General features: G+C 37.2%; 2 protein-coding genes, 1 long non-coding RNA gene and 2 other non-coding genes across 6 annotated transcripts; 1 reads left to right on the plus strand and 4 right to left on the minus strand.

Moving 5' to 3' along the window:
- Positions 1–1,347: 1,347 nt before the first annotated feature.
- On the minus strand, positions 1,348–7,897 carry LOC113054996 (trimeric intracellular cation channel type A). Its single transcript, XM_026220897.1, has 6 exons — positions 7,700–7,897; positions 5,351–5,507; positions 3,653–3,837; positions 3,462–3,549; positions 2,992–3,109; positions 1,348–2,239 (listed from the first exon to the last, which is right to left on the minus strand). The coding sequence occupies exons 1-6, from the start codon at positions 7,821–7,823 to the stop codon at positions 2,024–2,026; spliced, it is 888 nt and encodes a 295-aa protein (XP_026076682.1). The 5' UTR covers positions 7,824–7,897; the 3' UTR covers positions 1,348–2,023.
- A 7,608-nt stretch (positions 7,898–15,505) lies between these two features.
- LOC113055682 (small integral membrane protein 7-like) lies at positions 15,506–16,841 on the plus strand. The gene is made up of 5 exons (XM_026222079.1): positions 15,506–15,635; positions 15,801–15,842; positions 15,930–15,988; positions 16,214–16,304; positions 16,445–16,841. The coding sequence occupies exons 1-5, from the start codon at positions 15,610–15,612 to the stop codon at positions 16,458–16,460; spliced, it is 234 nt and encodes a 77-aa protein (XP_026077864.1). The 5' UTR covers positions 15,506–15,609; the 3' UTR covers positions 16,461–16,841.
- Positions 16,842–17,353: 512 nt separating this feature from the next.
- Positions 17,354–18,567, minus strand: LOC113055683 (uncharacterized). 2 transcript variants are annotated; one of them, XR_003277558.1, is made up of 5 exons: positions 18,484–18,567; positions 18,086–18,137; positions 17,810–18,010; positions 17,536–17,600; positions 17,354–17,453 (listed from the first exon to the last, which is right to left on the minus strand). It is a non-coding gene; the product is annotated as an uncharacterized LOC113055683 (long non-coding RNA). The 2 variants fall into 2 exon arrangements; XR_003277557.1 differs by having other exon boundaries at positions 17,810–17,885; positions 18,484–18,562.
- Positions 17,677–17,764, minus strand: LOC113055736 (small nucleolar SNORD12/SNORD106). The gene has a single exon (XR_003277575.1). It is a non-coding gene; the product is annotated as a small nucleolar SNORD12/SNORD106 (small nucleolar RNA).
- Positions 17,957–18,048, minus strand: LOC113055735 (small nucleolar SNORD12/SNORD106). Its single transcript, XR_003277574.1, has one exon. It is a non-coding gene; the product is annotated as a small nucleolar SNORD12/SNORD106 (small nucleolar RNA).
- Positions 18,568–24,501: the final 5,934 nt, after the last annotated feature.

Raw genomic sequence — 24,501 nt, forward strand, 5'->3', positions numbered from 1 at the left:
CACACACACACACACAGCCTCTGAATATGCATCTTATTTTCTATAATTGAACTATTACTGCATACATATGATATGACCTTTAAAGGACTTATCAACTGTACCCACTTTCTTGTATATTTCACAAAATGTAATGTTATGTTATCCTTTTAACATTCATGTTAGAAACTATATCCATTAATAATAGAAAAATATAAGTTTTAAAATTTGTGTAGCATGTTTAAATGTGACTTTTAACCTATTATCATAACACTGTACAACTAAACAGCATGTGATGAAATAGGACACCAATCCGGGTTCAGTTGATACACTGTGTCTCGACTGCACCCCAACCTCTCTCTCTCTCTGTGTGTGTGTGTGTGTGTGTGTGTGTGATATACAGTACAGACCAAAAGTTTGGACACATCTTCTCATTCAAAGAGTTTTCTTTATTTAAAATTGTAGAGTCACACAGAAGGCATCAAGGGCTGTTTGACCAAGAAGGAGAGTGATGGGGTGTTGCGCCAAAAGTAGCTGTTCATAACTGTTCTTCTGCTGAGTTAACAGACATACGACTGGATTTCCCGCCAAATCCGACCTGACAGCTCCACATAAGATCAAACAAATGAACAGAGTTTGATCAGATTATATTTTCATGCAGTTGCTCGGTAATGGAATTACGTTCATTTTGAACCATTTATTTAGCTATTAGTGTAGTTTGAAGTTTTTTATTTTAATTTTATTTATATGTATTTATGTTTAAAAATGTCTTAAAATACAGTAACCTCAAGAATGGAGTTCATTCGGTAGCCTACGTTTTGACAATTTTGAAGCTTGTATATAACATATAGCACGGTCACTGCTCTGCTCGCTGTGTAACTTTTATAGCTTGAATAAAGATGATTTTATATTCAATTTATAGCTTGTGCGTATACAATATGCAGTTCATGCGAATATTAAGTTTATTTAAATTAAAAGTTATATTTTCAAAAGCCTATTAAATGTTATACTGTAATGTTGAATGGCTATAATTAATGGCTCAAATTTAGGGAAAATGCATTTAATAGAGACATCAGTAGCAGCATTCGTATAATAATACTGCCCTTAATAATAATAGGCTACTTAATAAAAATATGTCATTTAACAGTTCAAAAAGATTTAAAATGTTCAATCTTTATGTCATTTCTACATTAATAATTCGGAGAATCAGTGTGAAATTATGACAATAAAGTTATATTAATATGCTTATTTTATAAATTAATATATTATATAAATATATTATATTAATATAATTATTCACAATTATAGAAAATTAATAAGTTATTTTTTTAATCGATTGATAGCACTTATTTAAAACTGACACTGGTCACATTGTTTTGTATTTAATCATTTATTTTTAATGTATTAATTTATTCACAAATGGCGTTGAAACAGTGAGAAAAAATACTCTCTTAGGGAATTGATGGCTACCTTTATGGCTGACTATATATTAACCTTTAATTTAAAACCAGTTTGAGGAAAAAAAAATCTATTTAATCTATTTTTTTTTTTCAAATGAAAAACACATTTTCTCTGCAGAGATCCATAACATCATTCAAATAAACCATAATAACCATGAATTGCAGAAACATTTGGAAGAATTTGAAAAATATTTAATTTATTTTTTGAAAATATGTTTTTTTTTTTTTTCATGCCACTGGTTGTAAGAAGCAGGAGTGTTCTGTGGAAGTGGAGTCAACCAGCGGTGGACGACGGGTCTCATCGAGTAATTTGGATGGACGCTTCAGTGAAGTATGAACTCAGACGGATAGATGCAGGCTCTCATCACATCATCAGATGCATGGGGAAAATAGGGCTTGAACGATGGAAAACATTACGAGATATAAAGACACAGATGTTGGTAAAGCGGAGGGAATCTTTGTGGTCTGTCATTAAAAGCACCACTGAAAGAGAACCTTGCACTGGTTTAACTTCAGATTCCCTGCTTCTTCAAGCAGAGCCGAGCCGCTCATATCACAGGCTGGGTTGATGATCTTGTGATGAAACTCTACTCGGCTTTTTTGGACTTCCTCTTGCGGGTAACTTCACTCAGTTCCTCTTTGGTTTTGGCGGGCGAGAGGGGCGCAGAGGCAGCGGCTGCTGCAGAGTGATGGTGATCATGGGCATCTTCAACACCAAGAGGCGAACCGAAGAGCAGGTGGCACAGCCAGGACTCGAGGAGGGCGAAGGGTGACCCGTGAGAGTGACGGGCCGTCATGAACACCTGTACAAGGAAAAGTGCATGTTCTTGAGTTATGAAGTTAGACATTTCTCAGCTATTACCTTTTACCAATGCCAGGGCATTGCTTTTTGGTTACTAATGCCCAAAGTATACTTTGGTTTGCACACGTACATTAGTGTATGATAATGGTCTGAGTGATGCAGATTTCATCAGCAGCACAGTACGCACAAGTGTGAAGTGTGAGGCACAGTTCACACATGCAACTTGAGTTATTTCTGCACTAGTTTGTCCACAAGATGGCAACACTATACAAAGCTCATTGTTTCACAGGCAAACAATAAACGGATGAAATGAAATAGTAAAAACTGCATATGACAAAAACAATCCTGGAAGACTATGATTTCCACGAACTATATATATATATATATATATATATATATATATATATATATATATATATATATAATATGACATCTAAAAACCTAAATATATGCATGTAAATACTAATGCATCAAAAAAAAAAATGTTTTAGCTCATATATTCTCACATTGCACAATATTACATATAAAATTCAATAAGACAGAGTTCAGAGGTTTTCAGAAGTTTTTGCTAAATTGAAAATTTGCTGAACAAGACTAGTATTTGCCTTGACAGTTTTTGGGCATTTAGTCACTTAACAATTTCAGAATGGCAAAAAGTAATAGTAAATGAATTACACTTGTGTCTTTTGATATTTACTGATATTTTCCTTCAATTTCAACTTATTGCATAATGTTAAAAAAGCTTATTATCACCTTGGTTGTGGCCATGAAGAGTGTGAAGAGGCAGATGAGTGTGCTTTTAGACACAGGGAGCACGTGAGCCTCCTGAAGGGTGAACAGAATGGCTCCATACAGACTGGCCTTGGTAGGGCTGAAAAATACAACAATCACACTCCAAACATTTATTATCTAATACATGAACAGCTCTTTCTCATAATTACAATGGCGTTGGAATTCTTTGAATGCAACACATGAGTCATTTGTTCTGCCTTTAATGCTATTTAATGGAGTTTTTTGTTCTTTTTGGAATTTAAACAGACATTCTTTTTCTAAGTCAGTCATAAAAAAATGCTAGATTGGCCCAGTTTGAATCAGAAAAGTAAGATCAATTTCTTCTTGGCTAACCACTTGCTGGTCTTAAAATAATGACATAATAAAACTGGCCCATGGTCTCTACAAAATGTAATTGCGAAAGAGATGAATCTCCAAAAATGTCCACTCACAATGACATGTTGAGAACTTCATTGGTCTCTGGCTTCCAGACTCCTCGCAACAGCTGCTCAAAATTGGACATGAGAGCGACCCCTGACCCTGTGAGTATCAACAGAGACAATCACTCTGGTTTTTAAAGGGTCTTATGAAAGTGTTACATGTCCTCTAAAAACAAATCCTTCTGGAGATATAAGATACTTACCCTTAACATAACCGGTAATGACCATGATCAGCCAGCCATGGTGATAGACATGGTAAGCGTGATGAACTCCTGCAGCAATCTTGCGTGTGCGGACCACTTCTTTCATTGCCACCAGCACAAGTTTCACAGGCAGAAACGCCACACATTTGTAGAACAGGTTAAGAGGGCAGTAGAAAATCAGGTACCTGAAAAAAAGACACTTTCTGATTAAAAAAAACAATAACAGATACTCACGCAAGAACCCTGTTCTTTACAGCTTCACATATGATATTGGTAGAAGAGGATTTGAGAAAGGTACTCTTAAACTAAGTAGTAAATACGACTGGACGGGGTGATGTTTCCATATATTTAGATTAGTTCAATAAAAGTTTTTGTTTACAAAATATATGTGTACTGTTAATATTTATTATGTATATATAAATACACAAACATAAATGCCGATATTTAAAAAATATTTGCATGTATCTATCTATCTATCTATCTATCTATCTATCTATCTATCTATCTATCTATCTATCTATCTATCTATCGATAAAGATAGAGAGAGAGAGGTTTTTTTTTCTTTAAATATGTGACCCTGGACCACAAAACCAGTATTAAGTGTTATTTTTTCAAAGTTGAGATTTATACATCCTTTGAAAGCCGAATAAATAATATTTATTATGATCAGGCAATAATTGGCTGAAATACAACTATTTGAATATCTGGGATCTGAGGCAAAAGAAAATCTAAATACTGAGAAAATCACATTTAAAGTTGTCCAAATGAATTCTTAGCAATGCATATTACTAACCAAAAATTACGTTTTGATGTATTTACAGTAATACATTTACAAAATATCTTTATGGAACATGACCTTTACTTTATATCCTAATGATTTTGGCATAAAATAAAAATGTATCGTTTTGACCCATTTTGGCTATTGCTAAAAATATACCCCAGCGACTTCAGACTGGTTTTGTGGACCAGGGTCACATATAATGTATATTATATATATTAATATACATATATACACACAAAATATATTTTTCTTAAACATAACATTTCTTAAGTATACATTCATGTGTGTGTATTTATATATACATAATATATATATACACAGTACACATATATTATGTAAACAAAAACTTTTATTTTGGATGCGATTAATCACGATTAATCATTTGACAGCACTGATTATGATACACTCACGCAGCTATTAGTCTTTACAACTGCTTTCAGAAATTTTACAACTTTTTCCAAGGACAAATTTGTTATTTAGGGACGTAACACAATGAGTTTAGCTGTTTATAGCAGCCTAGCAACTTACCACATTTTTATTTATAATGGCTTCAGAATGTAGAGTTAAAACGGTGCGTTTTATAATAATACTTTAACTCTCAGTAATATTAGTTTAACTATTAGCTTTTTAAGATCAAGAGTTCTTATCAGAATATGTATTTCATTCATTGGTTTATCAATAACAGACATGGTTATTTAAAAACAAAAAATAATAATAATAATTTATTTATTTATTAAAATTATCATGTTATGAACTGATCAATGGTGCAAATAATCAGGTAAAATGATCATGATATAACTGGTTAATGATGATTTTCAGATTTTATATGCAGATGTATCTTAAAAGTCTATTTTGAAGTGATCTTCGAAGTGTTATATATGAAGTGTACAAGCACTGACGCATTGACAGATCCTCACCACACAGCGGAGGCCAGGAGGATGTGACTGTTGTTATGGAAGTAGTCGATGGGAGACACACCGAGCATGATGTCTGCTAGTATGTAGCTCCCAAAGCAGTAGAGCATTGCACAAAGCCATGAGGCCACTGGGCTTTTACGGGACACTTCCACAGCACCTGATCAACACAGACATTACAGATCACTTTTCAGCACTTGACATTTAAAGAGTTCAGACGCAAAAGTGACGCCTCTAAGTGACATCTGAAATCATTTCATATCATTTTAGCATTTTTGTCATTTATATGTTCAGTTATTCCACTATAATAGCATAGAAAAAGAACCGACACATTCCCATTAAATTAAAATCACCGAGCCTGATAATATTAGAAATATAGAAAATATTAAGTTTTAGAAGGAAATTTCAGATAAAGTCTGAAAACTCTTCATGTGTACATTTATAAAAAAACAGTGAAGTCCAAAATGTCCCATGAGTATCATTTAAATCTAAATGAAATCATCTAATTATGTTTGAAAACACATTTTTCCCTCCAGTTTGTTCCAGCTATTGCACAAAGTCTGTCAAAACATACATATACATACATAGTAAGAGAATGAACCAATTAACAGATTTTTACAGGAGCATTACTTTTACTTTTTAAATACGATTGCTATTTCTCTAAAGCAGTGTTAGGTTGACACCACTAAGAGATGTGGTATATCTAAAGGTCCTCTGAAATCTCCAGGGATGAACACATTTTACAGAACAGGTGTAGTTTTGGTCGTTACGCACCCAACAGGCATTTTGAATGAAAAAGGATCCTCTCAGATGTGGCCTAAATATAAACAGAAGCCTAAAGCTTCTCATTGGTCTCAAACTGCGGGCCTGTTTCACCCCACGACCTCCAGCTCGCACAAACAGCTGTCAGGATCAGCTTCAGCTAGCAACTGGCTAATGTTGCACAAAGAGCTGGATATTTACATAACATTCTTCACCATCTATATGCTTTATCACAAGTTTGTGAACTGTGTGATGGTGTAATGGTATAGTTATTTTATAGCTGAGCCCTGGTATATTTGAAATACTGACGCAATGTTAATTGACAGATTTATCTCTTACTCTGTTCTCATCGGGCATCTCATCAAATGAAAACATATAAAAATAAATCCTAAAACATTAATACTGGATGAACACTAATGGTCTAATTGATACTTCACTCCAAAAAAAATAAAAATTACATGTGGCTTATATATTTATTTGTTTGTTGTTTTGTTTGTTTGTATTGTTATAATATTCCCTTAACAGTTAAGCACAATTCCCCTCAATCAAATTACATTGCCAGATAAATAAATAAATAAATAAATAAATAAATAAATAAATAAATAAATTCTCCTTCACATTATTGCAAAAAAATCTTTCTCAATGCCATAATGCCAAAATATCTCATTGTCCTAACTGTAATGCAAATAATTGATTCTCATAAGTGTAAAACCAAAAAAAAAAAAAAAGAAAAAGAAAAAAACTGATTTTTTTATAAAATTTAAGTTTCATTAAAATACTGAAAGATTATTTAGGCCTACCAAAATATAAAACATTAAAATTGTAAAACTGGCTTACATAAACAATGGTAGTATCATGATTGAGAATAATAGGAATTAAAAAGTCCCAAGTAAAACGTCAAGATTTATGGCAATATTTAATATTTCGGAAATAAAATGTGCTTAATAGTCATTAAAATATTGCAACAATGCAAATTATATATATATATATATATATATATATATATATATATATATATATATATATATATATATATATATATATATATAATAAACTATTGTGAAATAAGACTTGGATATAATTCAGATATGATTCGTCCTAAATCTGCTTAACAAATTTACTGTGCTTCGTTTGGTCCTTTCCACTGCTGCTGACTATTTAGGGCGCTTCTATTTATTGCAGTGAGACTCGCAGTGGAATGTGCACGGACTCTATCGTGTTTCGAGGAGGCTCTTCAAGAGTGGGACAACTATTACCACCCCAAAATAAAGAAATGCTGAATGAGACGCGGAGACATTGATAAAATATTAAAATACGCACGTAGGACTGTTCTGCATACTGCAAACACAATGCCATATGACATAAACTCTGGGACAAATTATATAACACTTGTTGAAAATAATAATAATCATCTTCTGGCTTGAGAATGAATTGTTTCATATTTAACGCTGTTTATTCAGTCATATGCCACACTGATCCACGTGCAAACGCAAAGAATTATAAATAAATAAAAAACGTTATTTAAATATGACCCATATAACGCTCAAGCGCAATATTCTGTTGTTATCCCTAGAGAAGAATTCCACTTACCTGGTTCATATTTGAGGTAGATTATTGACACGATATAATAAGCTAAATCAAAAACAGGAAACATCGCCATTTTCGAGAAATACTGGGCTATTTCGCCCAGATTTAGGACATCCAGCACCTCCATGATGTTCTGACCCTACCGCATGAACAGATCTTCAAGAGACTCGCAGTGTGCACGAGTGAAAGACTCCGCTCACATGCACATGCCTATTAATACACAGCACGAGCTCGGGCGCACTACAGAGGTGAAATCAACGCAATACTGTCACACGCGCTCATTAGCCGATCATCAATCAAACTTGTCCGATCGTCAAAACCAGATGTAATTGTTTCATTATCATTGCATTAAATCTGTCATCTAGTCGTGACCTCATTATATTCCCTGTTTAAAACCTAATTTTAAACCAGTTTAGCTAGCAGTCTTGCATTTGTAAAATATTAATTAATTAAACATTTAACCACATAAAGATGTCACTAACAAAACCACATAATCATAGGCTGCTGCTATGTTTGAATATGGATTGTTCCGATACTGTAGGCTGCTCTTTAAATAATGTTAACTGATATTCTATTAAGTGAAAAACAAGTTGCATAAATCATTACTGTGGAATTCTGGTTATGCAACAGTGAATATTTACCAATGTTGATATGTTCAGTATACCATGGCAATACAATGTTTGTTTTTTTGTTCTGTGGTCAAATTCCTTAAGTCAAGTCGTCACCTTTAAAGAAACTGAACAACATTCATTAGGAAAACAGTGTGTCAATAATGCAAAATGATAGTTAAAGGCAGTTCATCATTGAATTCAGTGATGTCATCTCTGTTCAGTTTAAATAGTGTCTGTGCATTTATTTGCAATCAAGTCAACGATATCACTGTAGATGAAGTGACCCCAACTAAGCAAGCCAGAGGCGACAGCGGCAAGCAACCGAAACTCCATCGGTGACAGAATTGAGGAGGGGGGGGGGGGGGTAGTTCTCCTCTGACCAGACGAAACCAGTAGTTCAATTCCAGGCTGCAGCAAAGTCAGATTGTGCAGAAGAATCATCTGTTTCCTGTGGTCTTGTCCTGGTGGTCCTCTGAGACAAGGTCTTTACAGGGGATCTGTATCTGGGGCTCTAGTTATCCTGGTCTCCGCTGTCTTTCAGGGCAGTAGAGGTCCTTTCTAGATGCTGATCCACAATCTGGTCTGGATGCATACTGGATCTGGTGACTACGGTGACCTCGGAATAAGAGAGAAACAGAATATTAGCGTAGATGGCATTCTTCTAATGATGTAAAGTACATAGGGTGTTATGGGAAGTGTTTTCGGTTCCAGTTTACCTAATTAATGCAGCCTAAAAATCCTTTCAAGGATTTGGATATTAAAAGCATATTAGTGTGTTATGTGTATGCCAGGTTAAAGAGATGGGTCTTTAATCTAGATTTAAACTGCAAGAGTGTGTCTGCCTCTCGAACAATGTTAGGTAGGTTATTCCAGAGTTTAGGCGCCAAATAGGAAAAGGATCTGCCGCCCGCAGTTGATTTTGATATTCTAGGTATTATCAAATTGCCTGAGTTTTGAGAACGTAGCGGACGTAGAGGATTATAATGTAAAAGGAGCTCATTCAAATACTGAGGTGCTAAACCATTCGGGGCTTTATAAGTAATAAGCAATATTTCAAAACCTATATGATGTTTGATAGGGAGCCAGTGCAGTGTACTTCCTGGTTCTAGTAAGAACTCTTGCTGCTGCATTTTAGCTGTAGTTTGTTTACTAAGTGTGCAGAACAACCACCCAATAAAGCATTACAATAATCTAACCTTGAGGTCATAAATGCATGGATTAACATTTCTGCATTTGATATGGAGAGCATAGGCCGTAATTTAGATATATTTTTGAGATGGAAAAATGCAGTTTTACAAATGCTAGAAATGTGGCTTTCTAAGGAAAGATTGCGATCAAGTAGCACACCTAGGTTCCTAACTGATGACGAAGAATTGACAGAGCAACCATCAAGTCTTAGTGTTCTAGGTTATTACAAGCAGAGTTTTTAGGTCCTATAATTAAAACCTCTGTTTTTTTCAGAATTTAGCAGTAAGAAATTACTCGTCATCCAATTTTTTATATCGACTATGCATTCCATTAGTTTTTGCGCATGCGTTACTTAAGGTAATTGTTATGTTGGAGTATTTCAGTTAGCTATTAAACACGGAGCACACACGGCTGAACGGATAATCACTTTACTAGTTCTGTCTCACTTACACACATGCGCAAAAACAGCAGGCAAAACTTAACCCCCTCGTAACCCCGAAAACCTAATGGTAGAACACAACCCCCCCCCCCCCTTTAAAGAACAAAACTGTGCTCTCTCAAGCTATAACTATAGGAAATGACCAAACACCTAAGCATTAAAGTCTGTGATAAAGTCCTTTAGGTATGCGGGACGAGCTCTTGCTCGAATCTGCCAACTCTCAGTTACTGTTGACTGTGGCACTTCTTGGCCCTCCTGATTCCCATCAGGCAGTGGATAAAGAGGTTGAGGCCCCACAGCTGGTGGAGATTGATGCGGGACCACCCTGACAGGGGAACCTTGATGCACTCGGCCTGCTAATGGTTCTACTGGCAGCGGTGATGGTGGTGCAAAAACCGAGCTGTGTCTTGGCCCTCCACTAGGCTCCCTTGTCTGTTAGCACATGTGTGAGTTGAAAGGGTTTGGCACTTTCTGCAGTCTGCTAGCATGCCAGCGAGAACCATCGCTCAACAAGAATGTGGCAAGCCCTAACTGACAATCCACCTGGAAGGGTTCAGACCAAAACGATGCCATTTTATTGCTACCGTGTGGTATCTGGACCCGAACCCAGTCTAGAACTGTTATCTTACTAGATTTGGCCTTGTGTCTTCTGTCAAAGTTTGCCTTCATTCACCTCTGGTTTGAAGTTACAGCAGCTTTGGCTGCTGCCCAGGTGCCGTCTGAGGCTGTAGCTGACAATTCCTGTGGTCTCAGTCTGTCCAATAGCAAGTCCATCTCTCGGCCAAGCATAAGCAGAGCAGGAGAGGCCTGAGTGGTGGTGTGCTGGCTAGCTCTGTAATGCATAAGCGTTAAGTTGAGTGCTGTTTGGAATGTATACCCCTGGGCCTGGTGTGCACGAATGCCATTCTTAAGGCTTTGATTGAATCTTTCAACCCCACCATTTGCCTGGGGATGGTAGAGTGCGGCACGGAAATGCTTAATTCCTTTACGGCACAGGAAATTGGAGAAGTCTGCAGAGGTAAACTGCGGCCCATTGTCATTAGTGATAGCACGGGGCATGCCCCAGCGAGTGAACAGACTCTCCAGTATCTGAGTGATGGTCTGTGTTGTAACTGTCCCGGCTGGTATTACCTCAGGCCATTTAGAATGGAGATCATACACGACCACCAGAAAGTGCTGATGGTGGGGAACGCCATGGCCATGAATTTCCCCACAGATGTCAAGTTGAAGGTCACACTTGGACTCCTTCTGCAGCTGCTCCAAGGAGACCGATTCTTGCAGAGGGGTGTGTAGCGGGTCTGACTCCATGTCATAATTTCCTGGCGAGGCTGCTGGTGTGGGTGCCTCAATTGATCGAGATAGTAGATCAGCAACAACGTTGTCCCTCCCTGGCGTGAACTTGAGTTGATAGTCATACTGCCTTAGACGCTCACCCCATCTGTGCAGACGCAGGGATTTATGACCTGAGCCAGAGGCCAACAAGAGTGTGGTCAGAGCCTGATGGTCCGTGCGGAGCGTGAAATGCCGACCTTAGAGGAAGAGATGCCATCGTTCAGTTGCCCAGACACAAGCAAGGGCCTCGCGTTCACCTACAGAGTAGCGCTGTTCCGTGGGGGTCATAGCTCTGGAGGCAAATGCTATAGGTCTTTCCACTCCATACTGCATCTGTGACAGCACTGCTCCCAGTGCCTGTGCGGAGACATCGCAGGTGACGATAGGCTGACTATCGGGATTCAAGTGAGGTAAGAAAGGAGGTGTGGTAAGCTGGGACTTTAGTGGTCTAATGGCCTTGGAGCATGCACTAGTCCAGTTCCATGGCTCTTCTTTCTTTAGTAACTGGCGAAGGGGTGCCGTGGTTTGAAACAAAGAAACAAGAAACAAAGGTGATAGGCCTTCATGCCCAGAAATGAGGCCACCTGTGAGGAAGAGGTGGGCTCTGGGATTCTGTGTATCGCCTCAATATTTGACTAAAGAGGTGAGGCAGTACCCAACAAAGTCTATGGCTGAGGCTGCAAAAGTGCATTTCTCTCCATTTAATGTAAGGTTATGTGCCATGAGAGCACTGGCCAACCTGCTGAGACGGTCGTTATGGGTCTGGACATCTGGCGCATGGACTGCTAAATTATCCAGGAATACTCCAACTCCGGGAATTCCAGCCAAAATGGTGGTCATTACCTTTTGAAAGCAGCTGGGGGCGGAGCTTAGGCCAAACGGCATACGAGTATATCAAAATACCCCAACATGTGTGACAAATGCTGTGAGATCTCTGCTAGAAGGGTGAAGTGGCATGTGCAGATAACCTTGGCGCAGGTCCAGTTTTGAGAAGACTGTTGAACCATAGAAGTAAGCAGTCAGTTCCTCAGCTGTGGGTAAGGGGTACTTGTCTGGCATAACCGCCTTATTTACAGAGCGCAGGTCAACACATACTCGCATTCCGCCTGATTTTTTATTTTTTTTGCAATGACCAGGTTAGAAATCCAGGGAGATGCATTGACCGGCTCAATAACTCCCATGTCCATTATCATTTGAAGCTCTGGAGTAACTTCTTCCCGCAGGGCTATGGGAAGTCTGTGCAGGGGCTGTATGACCGGCGGCACAACAGGGTCAACCAAAGGCCTATGGGTGAATGTTGTAAGGCAGCCCAGTCCGTCGAACAAGTGATGGCCATCTCTGTTGCCAGTGGAGGTGACATGGTGGATATCAGAGCCAGTAATGTAGAAGGGAAATGATGACAGATGTTTAGAGCCATAACGTACTGAGACCCGTAGAATGACGAGCATCACAATCTTAGAGCTGTCATAACCACAGAGGGAAGTGCAGGGCTGTTGTAATGGCAGATGTGAGAAAACCTTCTGATACATACTGGCATTAAGCAACGATGCCGCTGCTCCCGTATCCATCAGGAGTGGAAGGCTTGCCTCCTCCAGCAGCACAGTACACATCCTAAAAGCTGCCTGGCCAGCTGATACATGCCTTTTCTCAGTGTAGACATTTGGGACAGGTGAGAGTCTCTTCCATGCTGCTTGTGTAGCAGGAGCTGACCGGCAAACTTTGGCAAAGTTATTTTTTTAGACACTTCCTGCATGTCTGTCCACGTGCAGGGCAATTTTGGGCTTTTGAATTGTGCAAACTGGAGCCACAGTTGCCACAGAAGCTCAAACTGCGTTGGTTTCTTTGTAACTGTGCAAGCTGCACTGGAAAACCTTCATTGCTATCTGCAGTCTTTTCTGTGGGTAAATGGCAGTGGCCTGAATGGCAAGAAAATCGCAACTGTTCCGTGGAAACGTCCACAGGGAGGCGCGCGTCAGCAAGTACTGTTGAGCATTCCAGAGCAGCCTCCACTTGCAGTGCAATTACAACTGCTTGGTTTAGTGTCAATTCGTCAGGTTCTAACAACAGTTTTTCTCGAGTCTTGTCACATAGTATGCCTTTAATAAACTGATCACAAACAATCTGATCTTGAAGTGTCCTATAATTGCATGAGCGCGCCATGTTATGCAGATTAGTCACATAATCTTGCATGGACTCACCCGGTCGCTGAAGACGCTTGCGTAGTTTATATCGGCGGAGTATGACTCGCTGTTGGCCCATGATGTAGTGTGCGAGAAGAGCTACCGCTTCCTCTACATCTCCGCTCCGCTTCTGTGACCCTGACAGCAGTGGGTCCACCCATTATTGTTTTTAAACAAATTCTTGTATCTGACTCATAAAACTCTAGATGATGCTGACTGATAGGACCTTTACATGCAATCTGCTAACAATCACAACATTTACCAAACAGCACAAGTTGATTGGCATTTGCTGATTCTGATTCAGCAATGTATCAGAGTTCCTCCTAAACCTTCCACCTCCCCCAGCTCCACCTGTCTAGATCTGTTAATTTATATATGCCCATTCATAAAGCAGCTGCATATCTTAAAGGCTCACAGAAGTGTGTATGTGTATCCATTGGCAGTTGCAAATACTTGCTCAGCAGCAGTGTGCATAGCAGATCTAGCCCTGCCAAGACCAAATGTATAAACGTAAGGTGCGTCCCAAATCCATACATATGCACTACTCTATGTCATTTAGTATAAATGGTGTGTGTGCTCACACTGAAAATTCTAAAAAGAAAAAGTGCACTTTAATTACCCAGATAATGCACTTAATTTACTGAAAATATGAAGTGAAGAGTGTTGGACACTTCATATACTCCACTGTTGCCGCCTTAATTACATATAGCAGAGGGGGAGGGGACATTTGGAAATATATTTTTAAAAATAGACATTTAGAAAATATTTTAAGATGTTTATGATATGAAATGTACATCAAACTGACGTCTGAAATATGTCTAGATGTTTATACACAGCAGATGCATTCCAGATGAAGTGATCTTTAACAGACATCTTGCAGACCTGTATGTGTGCTATCTGGATGTAGTCATTTTCATTAACATGCTAAAACTATTCTGAGAATTGTCATATTTAATCTACTGCATTATTGTCCCTCAAACATAAAAAGGAAATATTAGTAAAATAAACAAATCCTGTGCATTAAATTAATAATAATAATTATTAGTATAATTTTATTATTTTAATCAAATAGGCTATTCAGCATTTTAATGTATTGGCTTTTTGCCTTTAAAGCTGCAGTACGTAACTTTTGTTAATTTTTTTTTACATATTTGTTAAACCTGTCATTATGTCCTGACAGTAGAATATGAGACAGATAATCTGTTTAAAAAATCAAGCTCCTCTGGCTCCTCCCAGTGGTCCTATTGCCATTTGCAGAAAAACACCGCTCCCGGTAAGAAACAACCAATCAGAGCTGCGGTCCGTAACTTTCATTGTGTTCAAATATTACAAAATGTATATAATAAGCGAGTACACCATGAATCCATTTTCCAATCCGTGTTTTTATCACTAGGCGACACCTATAATAAGTGTTTATATTCGGACTATTTTAGATTGCTTCGGGGTACCGCGGCAGAGTGACCCAGTACCTTTGTGATTCTTCATAGACATAAACAGAGAGAAGTAGTTCCGGCTACGATGTTCTTCCGCAAGACGCAAGCAGTTTTGTTTATTAACGGCTAGGAGTCAAAAGTTACCGACTGCAGATTTAATATCTTATCAGAATGAGCTTTATTGCCAGGTATGTTTACACATACAAGGAATTTGTTTTAGTGACAGAAGCTCCACAATGCAACAGAATGACAGTAACAAGACAGGACACAGATAAGAAGAAGAATAATATAAAAAAATAGACAAATAGACAATGTACAAAAAAGCAGAAACAAAATATAATATAGACAATTATGATGTACAGGTATGATGTGTGCACATTTTAAATTTAAACATAGGTAGAACATCAGTGTACAACTTAAAAAAAAATGATAAAAGTAATATGATAGGCTACTATAGCATGATATATGAACTGTAGCATGATATATGTATGCTATATGTTACTATGGAAGACGTTTAAAATGCAACACAAATTTTTATGCAATAAGTAACTGGAAGTCTTTGTAACTACCCTCTATCCATCAATCTATCCATGCCTCTTTCGCAGACAGGATTGTCGTGTTGTGTATCTGGCGCCAGGTGGCGATGAAGAACTAATACGACTCATATTGAACTCAAACAAATATAGAAGAAGAAGAAGAGGACTAACCGAGGTGCATATAATCAGCCAAAATGATTGGAGATCTTATCATTTTTGGGTAAATTATACATTCATTTATTTTTAAAGAAGCATAGATTTCACGTTATTCTTAAATAGGAAGTAATTGGTGATGTTTATATGTGTAGTGTACTGCTGTCAGAGTGTAAGAGTAGTGTGTTTTCCTCTCCACGTCACACATTTCCTTACTTCCGTGTGTTTTCAGCACTCTGCTCGTGAACGCCGGAGCTGTGCTCAACTTTAAACTGTGAGTGAAAACACAAAGGTTATCTGTCGGTTTCCATTTGGATGATTGTTGTTTTTCTTATCCGTGTCGTTCACTGTCTGTGTGCAGAAAGAAGAGAGAAACGCCGTCTCAAGGGTTTGGCGATGAATCTGGACTGTCCAGAACTGGTAACAACAACAATTCATTAACGCTGCATTATTAAATAATAGTGAATTGAATATTATTGGGACAGTATGACATATATTTAATGAGACAGTGAGTAGACCGCTACAGGTCATTACAGAGACCCTAACTCTACCATGGGATAGACCGAGAATAGATTATGAAATATATCAAATATTAGATCAAAGATGCTGCATTTATTATTATTATTATGCATTGTTTGTCTTTAGGTGACAACATTAGAGAGTTTTTGCTGAGTCTACGGTACTTTCGTATATTCATTGCTCTCTGGAACATTTTCATCATGTTTTGCATGATCTTGTGAGTATTGCCTTTTTAAATAAATATTGTGTATTCTACTTTAATGCTCTTTTAATATTCACCTTTATGCACTATTGCAAACAAACTGTTTTTGTGAAGAGTTGTTGCATATTTTAAAGTGTTCTTGTGTGTGTTTTCAGGTTATTTGGTTCATAATCGATGGCTGTTACACGGACGATCACTACAGACTCAAAAGATCGAATTATTGTAGCACTGGGTGGATTTTCTTGTAACAGGTTTTTTTATTGTGAGATGTCTTCTACATAGATCCAATGTCTTACAAGACCTGTATATTTTGTACAAAAGTGTGCATGATTAATTTCGGTTTTACTTTCTTTGAATCAAATGGAGTCTACATGGAACACACATGGGAACTACATTTAAATAGTTCAAAGTGGAGGGTGAATGGTCTTTCCGCTGTCCACTAAAATACTGTCAGTTATTCCAATTTTAGGTGTACGGTCCACTAATGTAAAACTTTAAAGTAAGGTTTGAGACCATTAATTATAAAATGAAAGAATAAACATTTAAACTCTACTGCTTGGTGTCAAAAATTCTTTAAATAGACAGTAGAATGATTCTGGTGTGCCTCTCAAGTACATCAAGACACGTTCTACTCTGGTTGAATGTACAATTTACCTAGAGGTGACAAAGCAACCACATGTGATTGGTTAGAGCCACCAATTCTTTAAGTTCTAGGGTTTTAATCACTTAGCCTACAGTAGTCTTACATTAATGTTTATTTGTGTTTTGCTCAAGTTGAATGACCAGAAGACTTCCGCTAACCAACTACTGGTTTCATTCAGATAATTGTTCTGCTAAATTTACATTTCACCTCAAGGCCACAGATGAATGAGAGATGGGGATAACAAGTTTATGAATGCAGAAGTCAGTTCATGGTTTAATAGTTTTATTGAAGAAAGAGAGGCAAGTTCAAGCCGCAATACCATTTGCACTTTACATAGAATACAAGCAATAATTCGTAGGGAGAAAATTGGGCTTTAAAAAAAAAAAAAAAAAAGCGCGCCCATGTTAGAACAGTAGCCCCCCCCCCCATAACTGGTAAACACTGGACTGAAGGGCCATTATGTACTTCAACTTCTCCACATGGACAGTGCAGAGTCTTCAAAATGAAGGTCTCTCAAATGCCTAGGAAGAAAAGGAAAAAAAAAACCACCTTAAATTGATGAAACCCAAGTCAGTGAACAAAAGAATATACACTGAAATATACCTTCACATGTGTCCATTCAAAGGTCACTCATCATGTGATGTCCCTCTGGTCCTCCAGAATTCTTCCTTTGGAAAGATAAAGAGAGGGCTCATGGTCAAGAAAAAATAAAATGCAATATCTTTTATACCAGGCAACTTTGATGGTGCTTCAGATAAATTGGCTTAAAGTTCAGAGCAAGTGTCAACACTATCGATCTGCTGGGGAAAAAAGATCAGTCATCATATGCACCTGGTAAATATCAAACGAATGTGCCAAAAAACACGTTCAACTTTACCTGTTTTAAAAGGTGTGAATGACTTATGAAACAAAGTCTGATGAATTTGAGGTCATCCATTCGGCTCCAGTATGATCTGTTGGAATAGTAGTAGTAGTAGGTCAGTGAGTGACCTTAAAAACCACAATTACCAGATTGTGGCAGCTACATGGTTGCTCAGAGCATTTGGCTTATTTGTTAGAAAGGGTCAACAGTGTCGGTCTGCTGGGGAAAAAAGATAAGTCATCATCGCTACCAGAAGTCTTAGAGCAAAGTCTAGTGTAAATCTAAACTCACCAGAGTCTGAGTAAGCACTACAGCACAACTCCATGGTCCAACAGCCCACATACTGCAAAACAAACAAATAACGTAAAACAAAGTAACATAAAAGGTAGTTAAGCAACTAAACCTACTGCAAAGACACTTAAATGGCCTGTATGCAACGTTGAAACGTGGATTAACTTATTTAACCGGTTTATTAACATTATGTGCATAATCAATATAAAACTAAGCCAGTGAAACGCGCCACGTGGTCAGCAGCAACCACACCAAAATCCTAAAAGTAAAGTTTCAACCTTACCAAATTTCCACAGAGTGGTTTGGTAAATGACTTTCTAATATGCTTTAAAAGAAGACTTATAATATACTAAAATAGAAAAAGAAAAAACAACGACCACAAAGTGAATTTTGCTTACCCTGGCTAAGAAAGAAGGAACTGGGAAGAAAGAACATGCGAACCCGCCTTTTATACTCCGTGCGCATGCGCAGACTGAGGCGATGACGTCAGAGTCGGTTCAGTTCCCACCTCTGAAAGAGACAGAGGGGTGCTGTCTGGTTTTCATGAGAGCACCTGGAGCTTTGGTTAGGCACTCACACTGCACATAGTGTGACTCATTAAATATAACCATAAAAAGAAAATATTGTTTTAATAGTGATAGTATAATGCATTTATTTATTTAGTATTCTAATAAAATAATATAATAATCAAAATAATGCAAGAAATTACTTTGCAGATGGGTTTTAATTGAAGGTAGGCTATCTAGCTTTATGGATATGTTATTAAGCCTACCCATTATACATTTTAAAACAGAAATATAATAAATGTGAAATAGATTAGATTCTTCTTCCTCTGGGCAGAAAGAGCAGTTTTATGGTTAAATTGACTTAGATAGCTTACTTATTACAACGGTAATATTCGGATTTTAAAATGAAATTATTTTACTTTATTATTAAACAAAAATTGGTATTTAATTTTTCATCAAAAGCGACATAACTAGCATAATACATAACACGTTGACTATTCTCTATGTTTTTATATAACTTGTCCGAAAGGGGGCAGTAAAGGCTAAATTTGAAATAGCCTTCTTTTACAGTTTTTCTCAGTCACTTTGGTACATTTCTCAGATCAGAATTGAAATTCTCAAAACTACCTGTTCAATTCTCACATCATTGTGTCACTTGTGCACATCAAAAAAGCAGTTTCTCATTTCTTTGAACAAGTTGCAAATGCTTTGGTACATCCATGCAAATGATTATGCACAATTCTCTGTTGTTTCCTACATTATCAGTTGCTAATGTCATGTTGCTCAAAATGTATTATATAGTTTTCTGTGCAATAGTCTTACCCCTTAAAACATGTAGTCTTTAGTTCATCGTATAAGTCATTAAATGCAAAATGGTTAATCTAGTTGTCATAAACAGCCAAGCACACTTTTTTTTTAAAATTTTTTTTATACATTATTATTAAACTTTGTCAATTTGGCATGAATTGTGCGAGTGAATATTTACTAATGAAGAGAATGTAGATGATAAACCAATGATAAACCATTTCTCTTAAATACCTCAAAGGTTCATCTCATGAATCTTCAGTTGGAAACAGTATACTGTACAGACAGAGATCAACACAAGAGTTACACATTCTGACAATGGACTTATTTTCATCTTTGTGCCCATATTTCTTTTTCCTTCTCTATATCACAATGACATTGTAAAGGTTTATTTTTTTGGCCAGACCACTAGTAAAAGTGTAACTGGGAATTCAATCCAGTCTCTTTCAGTCAATATCCCACATACAGTAATGTGTAAATGTGTACTTTTGAAATGATTATTTAGAATACATAAGCATTTAATACAGTAACTGTCATCCAAAATGTTATTATAGTTTACATGACTAAGCGATTTGACTGTCTTATCCGTAAACTATGACACAAGGACTTGTCATTCGATGGCACTGACATGTTCAATTGACACAGATATTTACTTTTGAGCGATTAACTAAGGATTTTGAGCAGGAGACTGGCTTTTGCAGGTTATCCATGGTGTTTTGCTATTTGCACGAGTTGTTTTGAGAAATGCACTTACTGTTTTGCAAATTGTGAGTTTGATTCAAGAAATGTACCAAAGCGACTGAGAAAAAATTTAATAACAGCTCATCCTGCATATTTAACGAATAGCTGAGTTTAAAGTATTTCAAGAGTTCTGTCAACATTATTTAGTGTTGTTGTTTTTTTTTTTTTTTTTTTTACTTTTTCAAAACAATAGTGCTTTTATTTAAAATAAAATGGCCATTTATCTGGTTTTATATCGCTATTACACCTAAAAAAGAGTTAGCACAAGATTTGACTTCATAAAGAAAACGAGCAAAAAGAGCAAAAAATTCAGCATTCATTTTTGTGCAAAGCACAATTTTCGCCCGATTTAACAGTGGCATTGTTATTATTATTAATTTCATCATGCTATCCATGCATGGACACGTAGCTATGTGTGGGGGCAGAGAGGTCACGTTTGGAGACGGACAAACTTGCTCACACTGTCAATTAGCGCCTACTTGTGTGACTACATTAGCACATATCTTGAGTTTGTAAGTCGAGTAGCATGACTGAATGTGTTGTCAGCACATGGACGCCTCCCAGCTCTTTATTTTAGCACAAAGAAACACAAGTCATGAATTATCAGTCGTGAGATAATCTCCCAATCAACAGCTCATATTAAAAAGAGCCTTCCCCAACCCAAAAATGTCTCTGGTGCAAAACATCCCATCATAAAGTGTGAAGTGTTGCTTTAGTCTTCCTAAACCTTTGAATTCCACAAACTCTAAAATTAATGATGCATGCAATATCTATCTATCTATCTATCTATCTATCTATCTATCTATCTATCTATCTATCTATCTATCTATCTATCTATCTATCTATCTATCTATATATATTACCTTTTTAGTTTATTTGAGATATTTTTTTGTTTTGTTTTGCATATTATTTGATACTAAAGCAGATGTGTTTATCCAAAGTGATTTATGAAGGAGAAAAATATGGAAGTGATTAATCCAAATCTAGAGCAGCGCAAAACAAAAGCAGGTTGAAAGACAAATCCAAATTAAAGCTGCAAGCAGCGATGAACGGGCCCTCGCACCCGGGCTCACCGCCATCGTGTTGCTTTAGTAAAAAAGTGAACGTTGAGAAATATGCATTTAATGTCCTAAATATAAGTGGAATATATCAAAGTATATCCCATATATGTGCCAATCTTACCGTTGCCAGCAGGTGGCGCTATCATCATAATGGAATATTGGCCTTCAGATGTGTTCAGGTCAGGACTCTTATCAAACATGTGAAGTTTGGGGAAGATTGAACATTTTATGCTTGAGTTACAACAACTTCTCTTGCTGTGGCAAAACATCAAATTTTGTCATGGCGCCATGGAAACGCCCTTTAACAAAAACTCAAGATATCCAAAAGTTAACATTGCACAGGCCTTTAGATTAGACTGACCACAAAATATATGTTAATCTCAAAAAAATTATAGGAGTAGTTTGTCGCAGCGTAAAACATGTCACTTCCTGTTGCCAATAGGTGGCGCTATGACTATAACTGAATGTGGGCATGTAGATCTGTTAAGGGCAGAAGTTTTATCTAACATGTGAAGTTTGGGGCAGATTGGACATTGTATGTCTGAGTTACAGCAACTTCCTTTTTCATGGCAAAACATCGAAATTTGTCAGGCCACCATGGACACGTCCTTTAACGAAATCTAAAGATCTTCGCAATTTAACATCGCAAAGGGCTTAAGATTACACTGACCAGGTTTGGTGTTGATCTGAATAAATCTCTAGGAGGAGTTCGTTAAAGTACAACCCCTGAAAATGGCAAAAACAACGCCAATATTGCAGAGAAAATTCTAAATAACCGACTTCCTGTTGGGATTCGGATTTCGTACCAAGAGACTTTTTTGTAGGTATTGGTGTGTTACATGTGTATACCGATTTTTGTACATGTACGTGAAACATAGCTCGAGGCGCACTCTGTTGAAAGTGTATAGGTGGTGCTATCGAGCCATTTTGCCACAACTGATGGAATTTTGGCCTTCAGATGTGTTCAGGCCAGGACTCTTATCACACATGTGAAGTTTGGGGAAGATCGGACATTTTATGCCTGAGTTATAACATCTTTTATTCCCATGGCGAGACATCGAACTTCGTGACGGCGCCATGGACACTCCTTTTAACGAAAACTCAAGATCTTCACAACTTAACATCGCACAGGGCTTTAGATTAGACTGACCACAAAAAATACATTGATGTCATAAAATTTCTAGGAGTAGTTCATCGCAGTGTAAAATATGTCACTTCCTGTTGCCAATAGGTGGCGCTATGACTATAACTGAATATGGGCATGTCAATCTGTTCAGGTCAGGAGTCTCATCAAACATGTGAAGTTTGGGGCAGATTGGTCATTTTATGTCTGAGTTATAGCAACTTCCTGTTTCATGGCGAATCATTGAAATTCGCCAGGCCGCCACAGACACGCCCATTAACGAAAACTCAAAAGCTTCGCAATTTAACATCGCAAAGGCCTTCAGATTAGGCATACCAAATTTGGTGTTGATCTGAATGAATCTCTAGGAGGAGTTCGTTAAAATACAACGCATGGAAATGACAAAAATGACACAAAATTTGCTCATAATATTAGTAATAACCGACTTCCTGTTGGGTTTCGGATTTTGCTCCAAGAGACTTTTTTGTAGGTATTGGAGAGTTACATGTGTATACCGATTTTCATACATGTACATGAAACGTAGCTCGAGGCGCACACCGTTGAACGTGTATAGGTGGCGCTGTTGAGCCATTTTGCCACACCCACTTCTGAAACCCATATCAGACGTAAATTTTCGCCAGTTCTGAGGTGTGTGCAAAGTTTCATGACTTTTCGAGCATGTTTAGGCCCTCAAAAATGCGATTCATTTTGGAGAAGAAGAATAATAATAATAAATATAGCTGCAAGCAGCAATGTCGGGCTCAAGCCATCAGTGCAACGCCACCCCGGTGGCATCGGGAAAACTGTGCCCAGCGGGCATAAGCATTTACAGTAACCCTCTGACAATCAAGTTTAAAGGGATGCGGCAGTTAAAGGGTTAATCCGATCAATCTAGACTTTGAAATCACATACACAGAACAATATATATATAACTTTAGTAATACTTTATTTTTATATTTATAAAAAAATTATAAGGTGTGCATTGTAGCTGACACCTATATGAACACATTACAATTGTTTTGTGACTGCAAGTCTTTCTTCTCAAATGCTATTGAGCTTCAAATTTGCATTTGAGCCCATGTGAAAAAGTAGCATAATTTACATATGACTTACAGTTTGTTGTAATAAATATCAAACATTCAAATTAATTGTGCATTATAGCTGTCACCTAGATGAACAATTACAGTTGTTTTTATGACTGTAAGTCATTCTCTTCAAATGCTACTGACATTAGAAAAGTGTATAACAATATCACATGTAACTTTAGAGACCGGCCCTAAATTTGAGACTCTCGAATGTCCAATGTCAAGACAACTTTATGCCTGTTTTTTTTTTCTTTAGTTTTTTTTCTCTGTGCCGGATTGCTGATTTGCTATACCCAGGCATAGATGTCTATCCATCAATTACGAACATTCAGCCGCAAACATGAGGTGTGAGCGGTCGCGAGCACATATTGGAGAATGGCGCATGTTTTTTTTGTTTTTTTTGAGCAACTGGGATGGTGCCCCCTCTGGGAGTTGGTGCCCTACGAAGACTGCATACTCTGCATATAGGGAGCCGCAGTACTATCTGGAAGATATATTCCTCAAACCATCGTACAAGAGAAGGTGATGCTAATCCTTCAAGAATCGCTCAAAAGCTATTCAAGTGTACAGTTTCCTTTTATTGCATCTTGAAATAAATATTTCTGAATTCTGAATCAAGCTGGGTTGTGTTTATTCATTTATTTTATAAGACAACTGAGACTTTAATCTATTTTGTAATATATGTGCTTTTAAACCAAGAACAATTTATTTATAGATGTATTACTGCTTAATAATGACTATTATTAAGGGAAAAGGCTTTATAATCATGAACTATTTACTAATGCTTAGCTAATGAGTGCAGTTATTATAAAGTGTTACCAATGCATTTACTAATGTTAACAAATTAGACATTATTTTACAGTGTTACCAAATCCTTAAATAATTTATTAGTGTTTTGTAATGATTTTAATGACCTATAAGCATTTGTGAAATAGTTTTGCTTGCATTGCAGCTTTATCTGTCAGTTGAAGAGTTTTACTGTTACATCCATGAGATTAATAAATGTCATGTCACGTCACAGGTTGTCATAGGTCAGTATCAAATGAGTTTGAAATTATTATTTGCAGCACAAATAAGGATTCTTAGGATGTTTTTA

Source organism: Carassius auratus, chromosome 36 (genome assembly GCF_003368295.1).
Source record: "Carassius auratus strain Wakin chromosome 36, ASM336829v1, whole genome shotgun sequence".
In the NCBI taxonomy this organism is placed as follows: Eukaryota; Metazoa; Chordata; class Actinopteri; order Cypriniformes; family Cyprinidae; genus Carassius; species Carassius auratus.

Excerpts from the sequence above, each read along its gene's own strand:
- LOC113054996 (XM_026220897.1), bottom strand. The coding sequence starts at position 7,823 with ATGGAGGTGCTGGATGTCCTAAATCTGGGCGAAATAGCCCAGTATTTC. Across the intron at positions 3,838-5,350 it reads CTCCTGGCCTCCGCTGTGTG|GTACCTGATTTTCTACTGCC; the intron begins GTGAGGATCTGT and ends TCTTTTTTTCAG. Across the intron at positions 3,550-3,652 it reads CATTACCGGTTATGTTAAGG|GGTCAGGGGTCGCTCTCATG; the intron begins GTAAGTATCTTA and ends TGATACTCACAG.
- LOC113055682 (XM_026222079.1), top strand. The coding sequence starts at position 15,610 with ATGATTGGAGATCTTATCATTTTTGG. Across the intron at positions 15,843-15,929 it reads GCTGTGCTCAACTTTAAACT|AAAGAAGAGAGAAACGCCGT; the intron begins GTGAGTGAAAAC and ends GTCTGTGTGCAG. Across the intron at positions 15,989-16,213 it reads ATCTGGACTGTCCAGAACTG|GTGACAACATTAGAGAGTTT; the intron begins GTAACAACAACA and ends GTTTGTCTTTAG.